At 34.4% G+C, this 18,993-nt stretch overlaps 1 protein-coding gene across 1 annotated transcript in view; it reads right to left on the bottom strand.

The window, feature by feature from the left end:
- The window catches only part of LOC150095937 (putative U3 small nucleolar RNA-associated protein 11), a 115,963-nt gene that overhangs the window by 66,334 nt on the left and 30,636 nt on the right, over positions 1 to 18,993 (bottom strand). Inside the window, exon 4 of the mRNA XM_090409369.1 lies at positions 5,450 to 5,563. Within this exon, the coding sequence (XP_090265495.1) occupies positions 5,450 to 5,563 (114 nt within the window). The remainder of the gene's footprint in view (positions 1 to 5,449; positions 5,564 to 18,993) is intronic.

Raw genomic sequence — 18,993 nt, 5'->3', positions numbered from 1 at the left:
GGAATTTTTTGACGCTCTAGAAAAAGCAACTGACACAATGAAAAAGGAAAAGTTGGTCCTTGTTGGGGATCTAAATAGCAGAGTAGGAAATGATTGTGAGACATACAAAAATATTTTGGGAAAATTTGGAGAAAAGAGCAAAGCTAATAATAATGGCAAATATACTGTTGGATTTCTGCTCAGGACATGGACTGGTTATTACTAACACCATGTTCAAACATAAAAATGTGCACAAATTCACATGGAGAGAAGAGGCTAGGAATAAGAAAAGTCTCATTGACTATGTTATTGTTGATAGTGATGTTTTCTCCCTGGTGCAGGACACCAGAGTGTACAGAGGATTTGAAATTGGAAGTGATCACTATTTAGTCTTGAGCAGAATAAAATTGAATTTCATATTGAAAAGAATAACATGTAAGAAAGTTTTAAAGTGAATACAAGTTGAGCAGTTCTCAGATGTTAACTGTAGACTAAAATACAGAAAGATTATTGAAAAGAAAATGAAAGAGTTTGAGAACAGGAATCAAACCTTGGAGATTCAGTGGCAAACTCTGAAGAAAACATTGATTGATTCTGCCAGAGAGGCATGTGGCGAGGTTGTGTGCAAGGATAAAAAAATCAGAACTCCCTGGTAGACACAGGAAGTTAAAGGGGCAGTGAAGGAAAAGAAGAAAGCATATCAAAAGATCCTGGCAAATAAGTCAGCTTTTACACTTATAGAATAAAGAGACAAATGTAAGAAAGCTAAACAGTGTGTAAAATTAGCTAAACAAAAGTCATGGGAGGACTTTGGCAAGAATATAGAAAATAAATATCAAGAAGGTGGCAAAATATTCTGGAGGTTGTTGAAGAAGCTTAGGAATGGAGGAAAGAGTGCTGTAAAAGGAGTTAGAGATGATAAAAGTGACATGAAAACAGGAGAAAAAGATATCCTTGAAGTATGGAGTAATTAGTTTGAAAAACTTCTAAATGAAACAAGCAGTGATGACAGCACAGTGATAAAAAACACTGACCAGGCATGCAGTCAGGAATACATATCCATACCTGAAGTAGAAAAAGCCATCAAAGACTTGAAATGTGGAAAGGCAGCAGGAGTAGATGATATTCGACCATAAATGCTGAAGTATGGTGGTATAAAAGTCTTACAGTGGCTGCACTGCATAGTTCAGAAAGCCTGGACAGAGGGACGAATTATTGATGATTGGAGTAGAGCTCTCATAGTACCATTTATATAAAAAGGGAAATAAAACTGAATGTGAGAATTACAGAGGTATTTCCCTACTGAGTGTTCCTGGCAAGATCTACGCAAGTATAGTTGAGAAACAGTTGAGAAGAATTGTGGAAGAAAAGCTTGGTGAAGAACAAGCTGGATTCAGGCCAAATAGAGGCTGTCAGGATGAGATCTTCACTTTACGACAAATAGTCGAGAAAACATGGGAATATAACAAAGATCTGTATTTAAGTTTTGTCGATTTGGAAAAGGCATATGACAAGGTGCCAAGAGAGAAGCTATTCAATATGCTGCAGTTATATGGTGTCAATGGGGCATTATATCGAGCAATACTTAGTCTTTATTTGAGTTGTAAGTCAGCAGTTAGAATTGAAGGAAGTACAGGAAGATGGTTTAATGTTAAATCTGGTGTGAGACAAGGATGTACATTATCCCCTCTGTTATTCATTATCTATATTGATCACATTATGAAGGAAAGTGGTATTAAACCTGATATCAAAATTGGAGATGTTAATGTCAGCTCTTTGCTTTATGCGGATGATGTTATACTTCTAAATAAATCCGCTACAAGTCTGCAAGATTCTCTGACTAAATTGAATAGCTGTTGTAATAGACATGGTATGAAGGTCAGCAATAAAAAGACAAAGACAATGAAAATAGGTAGAATCATTGAAAATGTCAACTGTGTTGTGAATGGAGAACCTGTGGAACAAGTAAAACATTTCAGCTACTTAGGCACTATTTTTACTGAAGATGATAAACTAAATATAGAAATAGACAACAGAATCAGCAAAGCTGGTATGGTGGGAAGTCAATTGAATAAATTCATATGGAATAAGAGATTAATTAGTCGGAACACTAAATTAGCTGTATACAAGACAGTGTTCAAACCAGTTTTAACTTATGGATCTGAGAGCTGTGTCAGAAATAAAACACTTGACCAAAGACTAGAGACCGCAGATATGAGAGTCCTGAGAAAGATTAGACGTGTGAACAGATGGCATCAATGGCAATATCATATTAAAAATGAGGATATTAGGAAAGAATTTGACATTGTCAGCATCCAGGAATGCATTAGCAGAGCTAATCTCAGGTGGTATGGTCACTTAAATAGAATGGGAGAGGAAAGATTAGCAAAACAAGTGTTCTCTGCCAGGTTGGCAGGAAAACGACCCAGAGGAAGACCAAGATATAGGTGGATTGATACGGTACATAATGCCTTAGACGATAGAAATATAAGATCTGATAATGTTGGAGTCTTGACAAGTAACAGACTGATTTGGAGGAAAATTGTAGATAGGAAGTTAGAAATGATGTAATTTTTTCATGTAGTACTGTCATATCCTGTACACCCCTTGAGGGTACATGGCAGGAATTTGATGATGATGATGTTCCAACATAAAAATGTGCACAAATTCACATGGAGAGAAGAGGCAATGAATAAGAAAAGTTTCATTGACTATGTTATTGTTGATAGTGATGTTTTTTCCCTTGTGAGGACACCAGAGTATACATTGGATTTGAAATTGGAAGCGATCACTTTTTAGTCTTGAGCAGGATAAAACTGAATTTCATATTGAAAAGAAAAACATATAAGAAAATTTTAAAGAGAATAAAAGTGGAGCAGCTCTCAGATGTAAACTATAGACTAAAATACACAAAGATTATTGAAGAAAAAATGAAAGAGTTTGAGAACAGGAATCAAACCTTGGGGATTCAGTGGCAAGCCTTGAAGAAAACCCTGACTGATCCAGCCAGAGAGGCATGTGGTGAGGTTGTCTGCAAGAATAGAAAAATCAGAACTCCATGATGGATACAGGAAGTTAAAGAGACAGTGAAGGAAAAGTAGAAAGCATATCAAAAGTTCCTGGCAAATGATTCAGTTTTTGCTCTTAGAGAATACAGAGACAAGTGTAAGAAAGCGAAACACCGTCTAAAACTAGCTAAACAAAAGTCAGGGAGGACTTTGGCAAGAACATAGAAAATAAATAACAAGAAGGTGGTAAGATATTTTGGAGGTTGGAGGAAAGAGTGCTGTAAAAGGAATTAGAGATGATAAAGGTGACATGAAAACAGGAGAAATTGATATCCTTGAAGTATGGAGTAAATACTTCGAAAAATTGCTAAATGAAACAAGCAGTGATAGCACAGCGGCAAAAAACACTCAACAGGCATACAGTCAGCAATACATATCCATACTTGAAGCAGAAAAAGCAATCAAAGGCTTGAAATGTGGAAAGGCAGCAGGAGTAGATGATATTTGACCAGAAATGATGAAGTATGGTGGTATAAAAGTCTTACAGTGGTTGCACTGCATAGTTCAGAAAGCCTGGACAGAGGGACGAATTCCCGATGATTGGAGTTGAGCTCTCATAGTACCCATATATAAAAAGGGAAATAAAACAACGTGAGAATTACAGAGGTATTTCCCTACTGAGTGTTCCTGGCAAGATCTATGCAAGTATACGTGAGAGACAGTTGAGAAGAATTGTGGAAGAAAAGCTGGGTGAACAACAAGCTGGATTCAGGTCAAATAGAGGCTGTCAGGATCAGATCTTCACTTTATGACAAATAGTTGAGAAAGCATGGGAATATAACGAAGATCTGTATTTAAGTTTTGTCGATCTGGAAAAGGCATATGACAAAGTGCCAAGAGAGAAGCTATTCAATATACTACAGTTATATGGTGTCAATAGGGCATTATATCAAGCAATACTTAGTCTTTATTTGAGTTGTAAGTCAGCAGTTAGAATTGAAGGAAGTACAGGAAGATGGTTTAATGTTAAATCTGGTGTGAGACAAGGATGTACATTATCCCCTCTGTTATTCATTATCTATATGGATCACATTATGAAGGAAAGTGGTATTAAACATGATATCAAAATTGGAGATGTTAATGTCAGCTCTTTGCTTTATGCAGATGATGTTATACTTCTAAATAAATCTGCTACAAGTCTGCAAGATTCACTGACTAAATTGAATAACTGTTCACAACACAATTATTGAAAATGTGAAATGTGTTGTGAATGGAGAACCTGTGGAACAAGTAAAACATTTCAGCTACTTAGGCACGATTTTTAGTGAAGATGGTCAATTAAATATAGAAATAGACAACAGAATCAGCAAAGTTGGTATGGTGAGAAGTCAATTGAATAAATTCATACGGAATAAGAGAGAAATTAGTCTGAACACTAAATTAGCTGTATACAAGACAGTGTTCAAACCAGTTTTAACTTATGGATCTGAGAGCTTGGTCAGAAGTAAAACACTTGACCAAAGACTAGAACCTGCAGATATGAGAGTCCTGAGAAAGATTAGAGGTGTGAACAGATGGCATCAATAGCAATATCATATTAAAAACGAGGATATTAGGAAAGAACTTGACATTGTCGGCATCCAGGAATGCATTAGCAGAGCTAATCTCAGGTGGTATGGTCACTTAAATAGAATGGGAGAGGAAAGATTAGCAAAACAAGTGTTCTCTGCCAGGTTGGCAGGAAAACGACCCAGAGGAAGACCAAGATATAGGTGGATTGATACGGTACAAAGTGCCTTAGACAATAGAAATATAAGATCTGATAATAATAATATTGAAGTCCTGACAAGTAACAGACTGATTTGGAGGAAAATTGTAGATAGGAAGTTAGTAATGATGTAAATTTTTCGTGTAGTACTATCATATCCTATACACCCCTTGAGGCTACATGTCAGGAATATGATGATGATGATAATTTTCTTAAGCTGACTGATTCTTGTGAACTAAAAAAAAAAAAAAAAAACCACACACATTAATCTTTGGTTATGCACTTTCTCATGTTTTCTCTCAATTACAGATATGCTTTGTAAAAACGAACACTAATCTGATGCTAATGGTAGATTATTACATGATCAAATTTCAAGATGATCTTTAAAGCTTGCATAAAGACATCAGGAAGACAAGTATAACAGAATGTATATATCTGGAATATTTCTGAAATTTCTGCTTTTTTATATTTTACCAATACAATTTTTTAAAAAGCATCACACACACAAAGAGCATTCAGAATTATGTATGCTGCCGTCAACAGGGACCAACTTCTCTGTTTTCAACAGTTCTACAAACTAAGGCAAAATGTTTTGTGCTTCTTGGTGTACTGCCCTGCACATTTTTTCCAATGTTTGAGGTAAAAAACTAATTTTACAGACATTTAAATTCAAGATAGTAAAGACAATACTTACTTTTGATTCTCCGCTACATCTGTAGTTAATATAATTAATATCTTGAGTTTGCATAAGTTTCAACTGCTCTTCTGTATAATCTTCAGGCTTATCATTTTCATAATGAACACCGTTCTATCAAAATATATACATACTGTATATGTTTTATTTTACTTACATTAAGCATGCCAAAAAACCTTTTTTAAAAAATAAAAAAAAATTAAATTAAATTAAACAATGGCTTAACAATGCAGTTTATATTCTTCAAAATTTAGAATATAAAAGCAAAGCGTAGAAAAATCAAAAATTATTCTAATCACATGATGGCTAATGATCTCCTTTCTTAGTAAAAGGTTCTTTGCATTTAAAGAAACACCTATAATAACAAAAGTTTCAGAAAAATTGTCAATGTTCATCAATACTGATCAGAAATCATAACAAGTAAGGAATACTGGTTATATTCATTGCAGAAAATAACAAATATGGAAGAAATTGTAGACAACCATAAAAAAAGTTTGAATTCATAAAATCACTTTTATAAATTATAATATAGTGTTATCACAGCAAATAAATCTAGTACCAAAGTATATGATGTACTGCAAACATAATTTTGTTTTGACTAATTTTACAAGTTCGACTGAAACCACTTCACCAATTTTAATAGTGATCTGAAGTACCAAATTTTATCAAGTCAGAAGGAATTACAATTCCAAATCTTTTTTATTTGCCCAATACAAAAGCTCAATTATAGTAAAAGAAAAAAATATTTTATCAGTTCTGAACCTGGAAATGAAAATTATTGTAGTGCTTGTAGCTGGCCAAGTGGTTAGCTCCAACCAACAGACTGTGTGTTTGAATTCTGCTGTGGACATGGATTACTTGTGACTGTTTTAGGTGGAAGATGAATTTCATCAACCAATGTAAAACTACCACATCCCACTTACTGGAGGACTAAAGTGTCTTGCAAAAAGTTCAAGTTCAGTCTACAGAGCAAAGTCTCTGGATTATGTAAAAAAAAAAAAAAATAAGTAAATTAAAACAGCAAGATATAAAAAATCATTACCCAACCCATGGCACCAATGTACTATAGGTTTGCAGACTTATGATTTAAAAAAATCAGACAGGATGATTAAAAAAAAAAAAAAAAAAAAAAAAAAAAAAAAAAAAAAAAAAAAAACAGATGGTGCTCTGAAAGGAGGGAATACAATTTGCAGAGACTTGTGAATAGAAGAGGGGTTATGATTGAGACATAAGTTGGTGAGGGGTTGTTACCAGATTAATGTGGAGGGAATTTTTCATAGAGTAGAGAAAAGGAGGCAAGAGTAGAACTAGAGGTCATCCATGGAAGCTGTATAAGTAGGGTGTGAGCAGGCAAATGAGAAACAGGTTCTTTGCATGAAGGGTGGTTGGTGAGTAGAAAGCATCACAGGTTAATAATAAGGCTAATCAAGCTCTTATAACTGTTTACATACAATACATCCCAAGATGAACTTGATTAATGGCATTTTCAAAACACAGTGAGACAAATGCATATGATTCCAAGGACTCTGCTGAATGGTGGTACTTTTATAAAAATCCAAATCTAAATTTAAAAGAACGCATTTATGAAACATCAATCCGGGTTTGTCTAAACGTACTCTAAAAATATTTTGCCTAATTTTGTCAATACAAATAGTCTAACTGAAAGTAAAATTGAAAAGAGTTGACAAATTTTAATAGAACTTGTTAATACACTTCATTAAATTCAATCCAGCCAGTGTAGAATTATTACTAGTTTGAATTGTTTTGTCAATAAAACTGATCCAAGAAAGTGCAGATATCAGATTAGAAACCCTAGTTGGAAGCTTCGTGTGGAAGTCTCCTCCCGTTATCTAACTCTGATCCTTAAACTCCCAGTACTAAACTGCATGGGACATATTTATGTGTACAATCTCAAATATTAAATTCAATCAAAGTAGACATGCAGAAAGACATTGCTGGCAGTTAAGTTTTTTTTAAGCTTAACATTCTTTAACAGTTTAACACACAACATAAGACAATTAAAAAAAAAATATTTTTTTTACTTGCCTGTTTTGCACTCAGCATTTTCAGATGCAAAAAAGTTTGTCACAGTATCAAAACAGCAACAATTACTTAATAGCAGGAACAGACAAGACAAAGAACTAATCCTCATGACACTATTTACTATTTATTGACACTGGACACTATTTATTGTTGGATACAGGAAGGTTTACAAGTATTAATTTGCTCTTAAAATACCATCTCTCAGATTTTTGGTAAACTGATATAGCCATACTTGTTGAGGCTTGGGGAATGTCTCTTTACAGCCAGTGGCAATAATCCCCAAATAATAGATAAAATACTAAATGCCTCCCCAAATCCCCCTTCCCTAATACACAAAACCTCAGCAAAACTGTTACCATCCCATATATTCGGGGCACATATGAAAAGATATCTAGAGTGCTTAATAAATATAAGCTCAATACATCTCATCCATTCACCTAAGGACTCTCTCTTTCTTTTATTGCATCCAAGAGTATATGAAGTACTCTGTACTTGTGTACAGAGTACTTCATATACTCTGTACTCTGTAATTGAATTTTTGCATACTACATGAGTCATAAGGCAGTGTAAACAAAGGAGTCAGACTAATTCCACAGTCATTTGACTTGTGTGACGGGTTTCACTTTGTCTGAACGTGCCTTGCTTACAAAGTGTTTCTATAGGAATGGGGAAAATGCTGCAGCAGCTTCGCAAATATTCCCAAAAATTTTGCAAAAAAGTCCAATGAAAACAAATACAGTGCAACACATGGTTCGGCTATTTGAAGAGACAGGAAGTTTGATGTCCAACCAGGAAGAGGGTGTAAATTCCGTGCACAGAGTGAAGATATTGCAAATGCAGTTGATGAGCAGTCAAATGAGAATGCTATAGGTTCATGCAGTCCACATGCCACAGCAAGACAATTAAATATGCCATGCATAATGAATATGGAGAACTTTGCCTGAAGCATTGCAATGCTACTTGAATAAACTCAGGAAGCCAAGAGCTGCAAAAAGAAGATGCCAGCTTCTGAGAAACGTTTGTGCTGACATTTCTGGCACACACAGTGGCAAACAATGATTTCCCTTGGAACATTCTATGGAGTTAAGTGCATTTTCATGTTCGTGGAACAGTAAACTTCTAATCTGCTACACATGGACTACAGAGAATCCCTGTGAATTTCAACAAGTTACCTTACATTTGCTAAAGATCATAGTATGGATAGGATTTATGACAAGTTTGTTATCAAGCAGTTTTTCTTCAAAGAAATCCATTGAACCAGATTTGTGATTTGCATGGTCACAGCTATGTATTATCAATGCACAGGTTTTCAATGATGAAACTACGGACATTTTGAGCAGTTTTATCATCTTGCAACTGCAGCTAAGAGGGTGCCTGAACGCAACTGTGTTGTTGCAAGATGGAGCACCTCCCCACACAAGACGTGGGGTTCAACAACCTACTGTGTGAACAATTCACAGCGGATAGTGTAATAATCAGTTGCTCATTTTTTATGAAATGGCTGCTGTATTTACAGACCTTAACCCCTGTAACTTTGGCTTTGAGGGTTACCTCAAACGCATAGTGTATCTGGCAAAGTTCTTCACCTGGCAGATTTGAAAGACAAAGTTGCACATCATGTGTGAAACCTTTCGACAGAACAGCTGTGTTCCACTGCAGGCAATGCTGTATGTTGGTATCAGCTATTGGTGCACAAAGTTCAACATATTGAACGTCACCTCCACTGATCATCTGGATCTCCTCGACAGCTCGTTACAGTATGTCAGCTCTGCGATATGTTATTCATCTTACATTATTTTATGAAATGAGCAAAATAAACATGATCAAATAACTTCTTTTATCATTGCCTCTGAATAATTTCACAATCACATATCATCTGGTTCACGTTAATTTAATTTTCTCCAGCTCATAGCACCATATTTTCTCTATTGGTCAGTTTTTTTTTTGTCAAAATTTTCCCCATGATCTCTAGTTAGGGTACCTGCCAAGTTTGAGATGGGTATTCTTTTGTATATATATTATTATTATTAGATACCTCCAGGGAGTCCAAAGACTCATTGAGAGAGGACTCACCTACTCTACAACTCTGTCTCCATCAACTCAATCCGCCAACTGACTGCAACTACACCAACGCCATCTACAGTCACCCACCACCACCACTAGTATTTCCACAGACAATCACAAACATCCATGCTCACGGCGAGATTTGAACCCTGCAGCCTCTTAGCTGGAGAGCAGATACGCTAACCACTCAGCCAGCCACACTGGCATTTGTGCGTGTGTATGTGTGTGTAAGGTTGCTTCTTATTTTCAAAGTTTAGTTGTTTGTTTTTTCCCTATGAAACACCCTTTCATTTTGGTAAGTAAAAAATTCAGTAAAAATCTTAACAAATTTATACAATACGTAGGGATCATGAAAGCATGTCAAAGTCTGTGCATTGAAATAGTATAATACGTGAATACTTATGAAGTTGAAAAAGCATGTCATGGACAAAGTTGAAGGACAAAGAACAAAGTAAAGAATCCGGAGATGTTAATGAACAAGGAAAACAAACAAAGAAAATCTCGAAGATCTCTTTGGCATAGCACTTTGTAATATCTGTTGTCATTTTATTCTTGCTTCCTGTAACTGTCTATTTCTTTTGTGTAGTCACTTTAATGATGTGATGAGATACTCATTGCAAAATATAAGCATTTTATATTACATACTTCATTTTTCTTTATGATATTTACTGGTATAGTCAGCTCATCATATTCTAAATAAAATTTAAAAAAAAATCTGTAACCAATTATCTATTAGAAAAAAAAAAAAAAAAAAAAATCCTTTGGTCTTACATGCCCGTGTTATGCACTAACAATGACTAGTGAACTATCACATTCACATAATTCATTAATTGTCTTGATTCTGAACAAGTCCTGGTTTAACAGAATCAAAATTAATGTGAAAATTAATTCACCCCAGACAAATAATTTTAAAATTAGTCCTTGACAAGAAATTATATTCTTGTTTAATTTTTAATCTGAGTTTGTAAGCAAACAAAATTTTTGAACGTGAAGTATTTTCATGGCTAGGCTGCTTGTATATAGAAGCTGCTGATTTTACATCAATTATCACAGTATCCCATAATGTGCAGCACACTCCCTTTCAGATGTGTATATTGCTATGTATTTATAAGAAGGGTCACTACTCAGACTGGTTTTGACCTTTATTAAGGTCTCATCAGTAGGAGCTAGACCCAGGAAAAAAATGAGGTTGAATCAATGAAGAAATCATATTTTCCATATAAAAGTATTAAAATGGTGTAGCACAATCTACAAACTATGTAGCACATTAACATTAAAAAAAAAAAAAAAACTCTGGTTCCTAGATATTTATAAAAACTTTTTCACCTTGGTTGCTATTTATATACAGAAAATAGATATTCAACCTCAGTATCTTCTTGGGTCTTCCCACTGATGAGCCCTCAATGATTGAAACCAATCTGGGTGGTGACCCTTCCCATAATGCACAACAATAAACATGCCTGAAAGGAAGTGTGCTGTACATTATGGGATGCTGAGGCAATTGATGCGAAGTCAACCTCCATATACAAGTAGCTAACTATTAAGATACTTCATGCACAAATTTGGGCTTGCTTATACTTGGGTTAAGGATTAAAGAGTATAGTTTCTTGTCAAGTAATTTACATTGTTACCAAATTAAAAAACTTTTTTTAAGACCATTTTAAACACAAACCCTTTAAATTTTAAATCATTTTAAATAAATGGAGAAAGACTCTACATTATGTAACTTAACAAATATACCTGCTGGTGATAATGATAAAATCAAAGCTGAGTTAGCTAGATGTGAGTAAAAATCTAGTAGTCATCACCCAACTTCGTTCTTAAGATCTGCTATTATAGTAATATACTGTTCATCCAACCTTCAATTAACCAACCCTTGTATGTCAACTAATTCCTAATGTAATGTAGCACCATGTTACTGTACCTCAATTATATTCAGTTACCCTTCAATTATCAAAATAGCAAATTGATTTCCCAATATGGTTGGATAAACGATAGATTACCTGTAACTAGTGCTCTGAGGATGTTGGCTTGAAATCCAGCAAAATCAACTAGTCTAATAATATCTGCTCTTTTTCTACTTATGAAATTATAATTATGTGGTTAAAACTCAAAAATGATGGAAATAAACATCTGATATTTTATACAAATTAAGTGGATATTTCATCCAACGTTATTTCATATGAAATAACGAAATAAATCATCTGATATATTCTTTTTTTTTTATCAAAAATCTAAAACAAAATCTGAGAGGGCAAGTAATTAGGGAAAAAGGGGGAAAAAAATCTGTTGATGTGTTTTTTTGAAGGTTGAAGCACAGTCATTAGAAAAAAACAGTATGAAATGGGGTTATGAGAAGTTAGTGACACGAGTTTGAGGCTGCACTGTGTATGGATGATGACTAGCAGCTTATCACACTATTTTTATTACAATAACCTTCACAGAGTTAGCACTCCTCATGGGAGGCCTATTTAACTAGCAACATATAATAATGAACTTTGAAATCATTTACATTCCCCATATTCACAATGCATAATCAATAATTAATATTAAAACTACAACTCCACACATTTGACCATGGTAAAAGTCTATTCAAACCTTTCGATACAGAATTAACATCAACAAATTCCACCTAATAATTCTCTGAATATAAACAGTGTGCAAACATTTAATAGTAGTTCACTTCACATTAATTGAATATATAATCACCAAAACTTCTGATTAAAGTTGTTTATATTATTAAAAAGGGGGGAAAAAATTTTACAGGTGAAAACTGTGAACTATCTTTTACAAAGTAATTTCTATTTATGGAGTAAACATATTTAATGCTGTTACTTAAGCATGTCATTATCTCAGTCAGCTTATTATTATTTTATAAAAGAGTAATCAATTATTTATTACATTATATCAATAGTGTATTATTAAAATCTCTTGCATTTCAAATGCAAGAGATTTTAACAAATACTTCAAGCGTATTAGATACTTTATAGCATCAGTGGATAGAATCTCTGCTCTTCAACTAATAAGTCATGAGTTCAAATTTTACTACAGACATGAATGTTTGGGAGATAACCTTTAGAGGGTGTAGAACCACCACGCAAATTATGGGAAGCCTGTGATGGCATGAAACGTATCATGTTTGGTCTCTAGAACAGGGTTTTCAAATAATTTAATCATTAGACCACCCACAGTAATGAGTGATAGGTTTATAACCTTTCATGCATGGGATTCAAAATAAAATTTAGATAAAAGATACTGCATTTAGGCATTTAATCATTTACATCTGTCCAACCTTAGGTAATCCAAGGGCCGCATTAAAAAAAAAAATTATCTGAGGGCTGCATCACAATGCTTATCTAGTAATTTGGTGACAGCAGGGACACAAGCTGAACAAACGAACAACAGTAATTACGCACTAATCGCACGTTCACGTTCCCCCATGAGCGGCCGGAGCATGCACATTGGAACAAAACAGTGTAAGAACACTTCTTTGGCACATCTAATATTTGAAAAAACACGTGGGTATATATCATCATCATCATCATCAAATTCCTGCCACGTACCCTCAAGGGGTGTACAGGATATGATAGTACTACATGAAAAATTTGCATCATTACTAACTTCCTATCTACAATTTTCCTCCAATTCAGTCTGTTACTTGTCAAGACTCCAACATTATCAGAGCTTATATTTCTATCGGCTAAGGCACTTTGTACCGTATCAATCCACCTATATCTTGGCCTTCCTCTGGGTCGTTTTCCTGCCAACCTGCCAGAGAACACTTGTTTTGCTAATCTTTCCTATCCCATTCTATTTAAGTGACCATACCACCTGAGATTAGCTCTGCTAATGCATTCCTGGATGCTGACAATGTCAAATTCTTTCCTAATATCCTCATTTTTAATATGATATTGCCATTGATGCCATCTGTTCACGCCTCTAATCTTTCTCAGGACTCTCATATCTGCGGTCTCTAGTCTTTGGTCAAGTGTTTTACTTCTGACCCAGCTCTCAGATCCATAAGTTAAAAATGGTTTGAACACTGTCTTGTATACAGCTAATTTAGTGTTCCGACTAATTTCACTCTTATTTTCATTGTCTTTGTCTTTTTATTGCTAACCTTCATACCATGTCTATTACAACAGCTATTCAATTTAGTCAGAGAATCTTGCAGACTTGTAGCGGATTTATTTAGAAGTATAACATCATCCGCATAAAGCAAAGAGCTGACATTAACATCTCCAATTTTGATATCAGTTTTAATACCACTTTCCTTCATAATGTGATCCATATAGATAATGAATAACAGAGGGGATAAGGTACATCCTTGTATCACACCAGATTTAACATTAAACCATCTTCCTGTACTTCCTTCAATTCTAACTGCTGACTTACAACTCAAATAAAGACTAAGTATTGCTTGATATAATGCCCCATTGACACCATATAACTGCAGCGTATTGAATAGCTTCTCTCTTGGCACCTTGTCATATGCCTTTTCCAAATCGACAAAACTTAAATACAGATCTTTGTTATATTCCCATGCTTTCTCGACTATTTGTCGTAAAGTGAAGATCTGATCCTGACTGCCTCTATTTGGCCTGAATCCAGCTTGTTCTTCACCCAGCTTTTCTTCCACAATTCTTCTCAACCATTTCTCAAGTATACTTGCATAGATCTTGCCAGGAACACTCAGTATGGAAATACCTCTGTAATTCTCACATTCAGTTTTATTTCCCTTTTTATATATGGGTACTATGAGAGCTCTACTCCAATCATCGGGAATTCGTCCCTCTGTCCAGGCTTTCTGAACTATGCAGTGCAGCCACCATAAGACTTATACCACCATACTTCAGCATTTCTGGTCGAATATCATCTACTCCTGCTGCCTTTCCACATTTCAAGCCTTTGATGGCTTTTTCTACTTCAAGTATGGATATGTATTCCTGACTGCATGCCTGGTCAGTGTTTTTTACCACTGTGCTGTCATCACTGCTTGTTACATTTAGCAGGTTTTCAAAGTAATTACTCCATACTTCGAGGATATCTTTTTCTCCTGTTTTCATGTCACCTTTATCATCTCTAATTCCTTTTACAGCACTCTTTCTCTCCATTCCTAAGCTTCTTCAACAACCTCCAGAATATTTTGCCACCTTCTTGATATTTATTTTCTATATTCTTGCCAAAGTCCTCCCATGACTGTTGTTTAGCTAGTTTTACACACTGTTTAACTTTCTTACATTTGTCTCTGTATTCTGTAAGAGTAAAAGCTGACTTATTTGCCAGGAACTTTTGATATGCTTTCTTCTTTTCCTTCACTGCCTCTTTAACTTCCTGTGTCCACCAGGGAGTTCTGATTTTTTTATCCTTGCACACAACCTCACCACATACCTCTCTGGCAGAATCAATCAATGTTTTCTTCAGAGTTTGCCACTGAATCTCCAAGGTTTGATTCCTGTTCTCAAACTCTTTCATTTTCTTTTCAATAATCTTTCTGTATTTTAGTCTACAGTTCACATCTGAGAGCTGCTCAACTTTTATTCGCTTTAAAACTTTCTTGCATGTTATTCTTTTCAATATGAAATTCAATTTTATTCTGCTTAAGACTAAATAGTGATCACTTCCAATTTCAAATCCTCTGTACACGCTGGTGTCCTGCACCAGGTAGAAAATATCACTATCAACAATAACATAGTCAATGAGACTTTTCTTATTCGTAGCCTCTTCTCTCCATGTGAATTTGTGCACATTTTTATGTTTGAACATGGTGTTAGTAATAACCAGTCCATGTCCTGAGCAGAAATCCAACAGATATTTGCCATTATTATTAGCTTTGCTCTTTTTTCCAAATTTTCCCAAAACATTTTTGTATGTCTCACAATCATTTCCTACTCTGCTATTTAGATCCCCAACAAGGACCAACTTTTCCTTTTTCATTGTGTCAGTTGCTTTTTCTAAAGCGTCAAAAAATTCCTCCACTTCTACCTTAGTAGAACCTTCTGTGGGACCATAGGCACAAATAAGTCTCATTGTCCAGTTCCCCATTCTCATATTTGCCCACATTACTCTACTTGAGACTGACTGCCATTCAAGATTAGCCTCGTATTTTGTGTTGAATACTATGGCTACTCCTTCTTTTCCTTGATTGTCATTGCCTGAATATAACATTTTGTATTTATTGCTCAGAAAGAGCTCACCAGTTTTGGTCTTTTTTGTTTCAGTCACCCCTATTATGTAGATCTGGTACTTATCTAATTCCTCAGCTAGCTCCATTTCTTTGCCATTCAGGCTTCTTATGTTGATAGTACCGATCTTTAACTCTGGTGATGTTGAGTTGGGGTTTGTTTTCAGATTTGTTCCAGTAGCTGACTTTTCGCTGTTCACCCTGGTTCCCTGGCGAAAACAACGGGGGCCTTGTTTAACCGGGCAACGCCCCAGCTGGCATGAAATTTTGTCATGTTGTACCATCATTTTTTATTTTGGTTTAACCAATAAGAATACAATTTGGTCGGCTAAATCCCAAATTGCCAGCCCATCCTCGTTCGTTCAGTATCAAAGTAGATACCCAACAGGGTGCACCACGAGAAGGTGAGGATTGGACATTAGGTCAGAAGCCCTGGTCGGTTCTTCACATTCCTTTAATGGCTATGTGGAGGTCTCCTCTCAGTTATACAGCTTTAACCCTTAAGCACCCCGTGGGTATATAGCGAGCAATAGTGATGTAAAAATTCGATTAGTGATAGAATTAAAATATCTATTATGCATGCGATTCAAATTGTTATTTTATTTTTTTGCTTACGACAATCAAAACCCACAGGCAGGCTGCACAAAATCGCATGGCATGTGGCCCGTGGGCAGTGCTTTGGACAGCCCTGATCTACATTATGCAAGATTTTGTTTTACTTTATATTTGGATTTCATCTGGACATGGAATTGGATGGAATTATGGTTAACTAAGGCCATGAAGTCAGCATATTATTGCCTGTTAACTGTACATATTTTCAATTTTATCTATTTTATAGGGATAAAAACTGCAGTCTATGGAAAGGTAACTACAACCTATCTATAGAATCACACGCATACCACAGAAAAAATTAAATTTATTATGCAGATATTTCATTTTAAGCATCGTAAGAGATTAGTGCAACAGCAAACAATAATAAGGAATGTGAATAAAGAAACAGTCGAGTGCATGTGTTAAACTGGAATCCTTCTATGTATACAGTCATGTGTTCCTAGATTAGTTACAAAATATAAGAGAATACAAATTTATTTAATATAGTTGAGGATAATAATTTCCTACACTTTTGGAAGAGTAAGGCAGTCATTACGATTGAGGTTAGGTCGAAGTAGGGCTTCAGCACTACTTCGACCTAACTTGATGTTTTCCATTGATTCCTGTGGTTAGTGTTTTCAATCCCATGTTGTGGCAGGCCAGATTTGTGAAGTTTGATAAGAAGGATGTGGTTTTAATGTTCAGAGATACGTTTATTGACAGCTCTTCCGATTTGTCTGTATTCAGTTGCATGAACATAGTACTTTGTATATGCCAGGTAGCATCAGTGCTGAGAGTTTGTCTTTTGGAGAAGGTAGCAAGTTATGAATTTGGCCAATGGGTCTATAAAGTAGCGATAAGTTTCTTAAGTATAAAGAGCTAATAAGCTTCATTTCGGCAATGAAAATATTATTTAAATTTTTTTCAAATAATGTTTTCATTGCCGTTTTTCATTTCATTTAATTTTAAATTCAAATTAAAACATTATCCCCTTAATTTAAATAAAGCGATAAGTTTATTTTTTCAGAATTTTTGCTGCCTCCTAGATTGGAGTTGTAAATGCATTTCTAACTGAACTAATCCTTGTTAATTGTAATGTAATATAGTTTATCTCTGGTCTTTATTATTTTTGTTTTGAATTCTGTTCTATTCATCTTTCCATTTTTTTTAGATGACTCACTTTATGAATAGCTTAGCTTACATATATCTTCATCTTCCCTTTACATGTTAGGCCTGTCATGGCCAAATAATCTGGTTTCATAGAATCCTAATCAACACTACAACAGGCCAGTTAATCCTATTTACACAGGATGTCAGTTGTGTGTATTCTCCCAGACAGTTTGTCAGTCTTGCAAAATGAAAACTACGAGTTTCTGGGTTTGTCATCCAGGAAGATGGTTGAAAAGTCTTTATAAAGGTTTTCTTTGGTCTTAAAAAAAATTCAAACCCAGGCCTTTCTAACTAAAGTGCATTGTTCTTACCACTGAGCTACAAAGGTTCAATATATTTCTGGATATTAATAATACCAATCTCCTTTTTATTCTTTTCATCTTGTCACTGATAACAGATTCAACTTATAATTAATGGTTTTTAATCTTTGATTAACTTTTATTTTCTGTCAAATTTTCTGATTAAATTAACTTTCTGATACAATTCAAATTCATAAGTTAAAATTTAAAAACTTTTTTTAATATACTAAGTGGATGTAACTGGCTCTGACCATAGTAGTCAAATTATATTTAATTCTTTTCTGAAAATTATGCCTAAGAGCTTAAATCTATTACTTATTCTACCAGTTCATCAATAAGGATAGAGTTTATATTTTCTATTCTCCTACTAATTTGCATTATCTTTTTATTGCTGATTTTTATTTCAAACTCATTGCAATAATTATTAGTTGAATAGTCCCAAAGATCTGAAGAGATTTATTTGAGATAGTTTGCTAATAATGTCATTTATAGTAGTATTTCTAAGTATTCTTTTAACTATATCTTTAGTTATTAAAGTTATTTATTCTAGAAAATTTGCATATCTATATATTTATACTCGCTGGCTTATTCAAAAATAACAGGGAAAATTGATAATGTTATACAGTATTGCACATTATTTAAGTCTAGTTTTTTGATGATTTTTTGTGCCTTATTGAGTATATACCTGCTTTTGAAATTCAAACAACATCCTGCTTCTGTCAACCATCCTTCATTTCATAAATGCTAGACAGTAATACAATATTTTATTAATACAATGCAAAGTAATTCTATCAAATGTGTCATCTATAGATTTTTACTGTTGACCTTTGTAAAACAAAGGTTGCTATTGAATGAAAATCTCATTAATCAATGTGAAAATTACCCTTAATTTTGAGAAAATGAAAAAACTCTCCCAAGAATTCTAAAACTTTGAAAAGATATCATTTCTGTATTAAGCAAATTTGCCCACTTTGAGGAAGAGAAAAACTTTAAAGTGCCAATATGCATAATGCTAATATGAGACTTAAGATGCATACTTAAATGGAAAGCAGAAGGAGATGCAAACAGTTAGGACCAGCTGTTCTGCATTACTAGCATAAAATGATGAATCAGCATTCTGTTTTAAGTATTTCATCCATTTTTCTTTTCTTTTTTTTCCCCCCTTCTTCTTTTCTTTGCTAGTATCAATATTT

The sequence above is a fragment of the Typopeltis vanoorti genome, chromosome 19, assembly GCF_054136105.1.
Source record: "Typopeltis vanoorti isolate ZY-2024b chromosome 19, IOZ_Tvanoo_1.0, whole genome shotgun sequence".
In the NCBI taxonomy this organism is placed as follows: domain Eukaryota; kingdom Metazoa; phylum Arthropoda; class Arachnida; order Uropygi; family Thelyphonidae; genus Typopeltis; species Typopeltis vanoorti.
The sequence above is the reverse complement of the archived record's forward strand: the minus strand, read 5'-3'. Positions and strand labels throughout refer to the sequence as shown.